The sequence below is a fragment of the Palaemon carinicauda genome, chromosome 4, assembly GCF_036898095.1.
Source record: "Palaemon carinicauda isolate YSFRI2023 chromosome 4, ASM3689809v2, whole genome shotgun sequence".
Classification (NCBI taxonomy): domain Eukaryota; kingdom Metazoa; phylum Arthropoda; class Malacostraca; order Decapoda; family Palaemonidae; genus Palaemon; species Palaemon carinicauda.
This window is the reverse complement of record NC_090728.1, coordinates 119,065,220-119,070,219: the sequence shown is the minus strand read 5'-3', so window position 1 is coordinate 119,070,219 and position 5,000 is coordinate 119,065,220. Positions and strand designations below refer to the sequence as shown.

General features: G+C 37.4%; 1 protein-coding gene across 1 annotated transcript in view; it reads left to right on the top strand.

The window, feature by feature from the left end:
* Nucleotides 1–3,161, top strand: part of LOC137639640 (uncharacterized) — a 3,175-nt gene extending 14 nt beyond the window's left edge. Inside the window, exons 1-4 of the mRNA XM_068371897.1 lie at nt 1–560; nt 956–1,278; nt 1,360–2,274; nt 2,424–3,161. The exon at nt 1–560 is cut by the window's left edge and continues 14 nt beyond it. Of these exons, the coding sequence (XP_068227998.1) occupies nt 1–560; nt 956–1,278; nt 1,360–2,274; nt 2,424–3,161 (2,536 nt within the window). The remainder of the gene's footprint in view (nt 561–955; nt 1,279–1,359; nt 2,275–2,423) is intronic.
* Nucleotides 3,162–5,000: the final 1,839 nt, after the last annotated feature.

Below are 5,000 nucleotides of genomic sequence, written 5' to 3'. Positions count from 1 at the left end.
GAAATGGCAAATACCTTCAGAGTCCTCCTATGTCAAAGCTAGATTGATAAGCGACATCCTCCAATGTCTGATTGCAAAAAATGTAGTTAAAGAGAGCGGGGAAGAAGTAGAAGAACCACGTTACCTGACCGGTGCGGTTGCTACCAGTAAAGAAGATCCAGAAGTAACCAAGATAAAACTACAATTGGAATTGGAGAAAATGAAGATACTCAATGCACAAGAAGAAGAAGAAAGGCAAATAACAAAAGATGAAAGAAAACTAAAATTAGCTCAGGAAGAGGAAACAAGAAGACGAGAAGCTGCATTACAAGAAGTAGAACTCCAAAAGAAATTAGCAGAAATAGAATTGTCGAAAACAAGAGAAACTGCTAACATACAACTTAAAACCAAGGAAGAACGTAATCTTCATGAAAAGTTCGACTTCAACAAAGCAAAAAAGCTCATTCCTACATTTGATGAAAAAGAACCAAAAGTATTCTTCGACACTTTCGAGGATACAGCTACCTCACTCGAGTGGCCTGCAGAACACTGGGTAATGCTCATTAGAAACGGTATCAAAGGTAAGGCAGATTATGTTTCCTCGCAAATGATTACTGTTAAGGATTATCAGATACTTAAGAAAGCTATTCTAGACGCTTATTCAATCACAACAGAAGGGCTTCGTCAAAGTTTCCGCAATTCACAAAAATCTCCAACCGAGACATTTGTGGAATTTTGTGATACTAAAGTTAGACAATTTCAAAAGTGGATTGACAAAGCTGGAATTAAAGAATTTGAGTCCCTTAAAAGTCTGGTATCATGGAAGAGTTTCTTAGAAAAGTGCCATTTAACATTGCTAACTATATTTTAGATAAGGAGGAAACTGATCTCATGAAAGCAGCTAGTCTGGCAGATGACTATTTTCTGCGCCATAAATCATATAAACCTGCCCATTATAAAACTACCTTTTTTTCAGATAGATTTTGTAATTACTGCAAGCAGGCAGGACATCTCATTGAAAAGTGCCCAGATCCTCAGTGTAGAAAGTCTGAGGTCAAAGAACATAAGCTTGGTAAAAACCAGGATTCCAACAAAACGGTGCATATGACCGTCCCTACGCCGGATTTAGATTCCTTCAAACCTTACACATGCCAAGGTTCAGTAAATGGGAAACCTGTCGTTTGTCTTCGTGATACAGGATCGTCTCAAACTATTATCAACCTACCACCACAGGAGCTGACAATGAAGCAAGAATATGTAACGGACTTGACATCGACCAAGACTCTACCCTTGGCTGAGGTAACTCTTCAGTGCCCTTACTACACAGGTAAAGCTTCTGTTGCTGTGTCTAATAAACCCTAGCCACATCCATCAATACAGGTACTGATAGGTAATGACCTTGCAGGGGCCAATGCTTTGAATTTAGTAGTAACAGATCCAGATGTCATTCTGAAACAAGAACGTAAAGTAAATGAAAATAAAATTGTTCAATCTGTATCAAAAGTTCCAAAGAAAAATAAAACTCTTGAAACATCTAAAGTAGAGAAGGCTTTGGAATTAGTAAATTTGAGCAAAGTAAAGTTTCAGCAGTTGCAGAGTAATGATTCTAGCCTTACGACATACTGGAAAAGAGTAAAAAATCCATCAGACAACCCCAAGACTCCTCATTTTTATACTGATCACGGCTTACTCTTCAGGCATTTTAGATCTTCTAAAGCACCAGTAACTTCCACGTGGCATGACTGTCATCAGCTTGTCTTACCAGTAACCCTTTTACCACCACTTCTATATTTCGCTCATACCTCTGAATCCCATCTAGGAGTTAATAAAACCTATCACAGAGTTTTACAGGACTTCTTCTGGCCAGGTATAAAGAAAGAAAATAAGGATTACATAATGTCCTGTCATCAATGCCAGGTCACAGGTAGGCCCAACGAGAGTATTATTCGTGCACCTTTGCAGCCCATCTCGGTACCAAAACAACCTTTTGAGAAAATGATTATTGACTCTGTAGGACCTATGCCTAAAACTCGGAAAGGTAAAGAGTACTTGCTAACTGTCTTGTGTCCTACTACTAGATATCCCATTGCCATGCCTATTAAGAAAATTAATGCCAAAACCATCATTGGTCAGCTTGTTGAAGTGTTCACAACCTTTGGATTTCCTAAGATTCTCCAATGTGACAGAGGTACTAATTTTACCAGTAAGCTATTCAAACAAAGTATGCAAGAGTTAAATATTCACAATGTCTATGCTTCTCCGTATCATCCACAGACAAATGGAGCTCTTGAAAGGGTACACCAGACCATAAAAAATCTTCTACGTAAGTACATGGTGGAGACTGCTCAATCATGGAATGAAAATTTAGACCTCCTCATGTATATGCTACGCAGTGTACCTAATGGTTCGACTGGCGTATCACCCTTCAAACTTATGTTTGGCAGGAAACCACGAGCAACGCTAAGTATGGTGAAAGAAATTTCATTCGTAATAAAGAGGAGTATACTACCACCCTGTTAGCTTATATGAAAGAACTGAAAGAAAAGTTCCTTTCCATGTATAATTTTGCTAATGAAAGTCTTTTGATTTCTCAAGAGAAAATGTCCAACCTTTACAACAGGAAAACAAAGCTGCGAGAATTCAACATTGGCGACCAGGTACTGGTTTATCATCCTATACCAGGTGCACCTTTAAGAGAGAAATTTATGAGACCCTATACCATCATCAGTAGACCTTCCAAATTAAACTATATAATCTCCACACCTGACCGACGACGTCCTACTCAAATGGTACATGTTAATCTTATAAAACCATATCATGCACCTGCTAATGTGGTAAGTCACATCTCTTCTCAAACGGTTTCTGTTGATACCACAGTTCAGTTAAAAAACCAGGAGGTAGATGAAGAAACTCCTTCAGAGGATAATCTTGTATCATGGAAGGATCTTCTCAACAGCCAAGTATTAGAATCCTTGCCAAGTTATCTTGCAAAAATCCCACCTAATCATCGTAAAACTTTAACTAAGTTATTGCTGAAGTATTCAGATGTTTGTTCAGATCAATTAAAAGTCAGTGACACAATTAAGCATGATATAATCTTAGAGCCAGGAACTACACCCATAAGGCAGCCATATTATAGAGTAGTTGGTAGAAGACTGGAATCTCTAAGAAAGGAGGTTTAATACTTATTAAATAATAATTTAGCTGATCATAGCACGTCACCTTGGGCTTCACCGTGCATTTTAGTACCCAAAGCCAATGGTCAACTACGGCTATGCACAGATTACCGCAAATTAAACAAAGTCACCATTAAAGACTCATTTCCTCTACCTCGAATTAATGATATCTTGGACAACATAGGGAAGGCAAAAATCCTAACACAAATAGATTTGATGAAAGGTTAATATCAAGTTCCATTAACTGAAAAGGCAAAAGAAATTTCTGCCTTTACCACCCCATTTGTTTTATTTTCTTATACAGTGTTACCTTTCGGACTTACTAATTCTCCTGCTACCTTTCAGAGAATGATGAGTAATATTATCACAGGCTTTCCTAACACCTACGTGTACCTGGATGATGTGACCATTGCCAGTGAGAATTGGGACGAACATCTACATCTTCTAAGGCAGCTACTCGAACGGTTCCGCAAAGCCAAGATAACCATTAATTTAGTAAAGAGCACATTTGGAAGAGAGGAAGTAACTTATTTAGGCCATCGCATCGGCAACGGTCACATCGACCCGAAAGAAGCCAATATCCTGAGTATAAAGCAATTTCCAATTCCTTCTAACAAAAAAGAGTTAAAGACCTTCCTTGGTATGATATCTTACTATTCAAGATTTGTAAGAGATTTTTATTCATTTGCTGCCCCACTTTATAGATTAACATCATCAAAAGGAACTTTTTCCTGGACTCCAGAAATAAATACAATCTTTCAAAAATTAAAAAATATTCTAATATGTAAACCCATACTCAAGGCTCCTGACTTTAAAAAAGATTTTTGTCTCCAAGTAGATGCCAGTGCTACCGGCTATGGAGCAGTCCTGCTGCAATCATCCACTCCCATAATTCCAGATGAGGACATAACTCTAGACTCCTTCCTACCCATCGCCTACTACTCAGGGTATTTCCGGGGAGCACAGACTCGATGGGCTACCATCGAGAAAGAGTTGTATGCCATAATAGCAGCTCTTCAGCATTTCTCACCATACCTCGAGGGTCATCAGAAAGTAATAATTTGCACAGACCATCGTCCTTTAGTGTATTTGGAACGTTCCCGACTATAGAATCAAAAACTTCTAAGATGGTCATATCACCTAATTAGATTCAACGTTGAACTTCGGACCATCAAAGGCATCAACAACTCCATAGCAAATGCCTTATCCCATTTCCCAAGACCGTCTGCAGAATAAAAAGATACTGTTGGGTCGACCTGATCTCCAACCATATATCACCTATCAGGGATTGCTGTTATCCTACAGGGGAGGAACTGTGACGAGCTGTCACACTAAATATTGTAAATAAAAGAGAATTATTAAAAATACAGTTCTATATATTCTGTAAAAACATTCTTGTAAATAGTTCTATCTGTATTTAAACACTTTCTGTTCCCGTTTAAATGGTCCTTGGACATTCTTCAGTCCATTACTTTAAAAAGTTTACATTTGTTCTAAAAAGAATGTAACAGATGAGAGAATCACAGCTATTCATACAGTCAACATCTACTTGCTATTTTGTATTGGTGCTTAATTGTATTGTAAAGTGATTATTATTATTATATATTAGTGGGTGCATTATAGTTTGATTTTATTTTATTAAAGTTCAATGTTTCTCGAGTGTTTCCTTATTCTTGTGCCTGGATCTTGGTGTTTTGGGTTATTAGATAATTTATTAAGTGGTATATTAAGTGCTAAATAAAGTTAAGTTTAAATTGAACATAATTCAGTGATTAACTACAACAGACATATTTAGTTTTGGTGGTAATTTTTTTTCATTATTGCCCGCTGACTTGTATTATAACA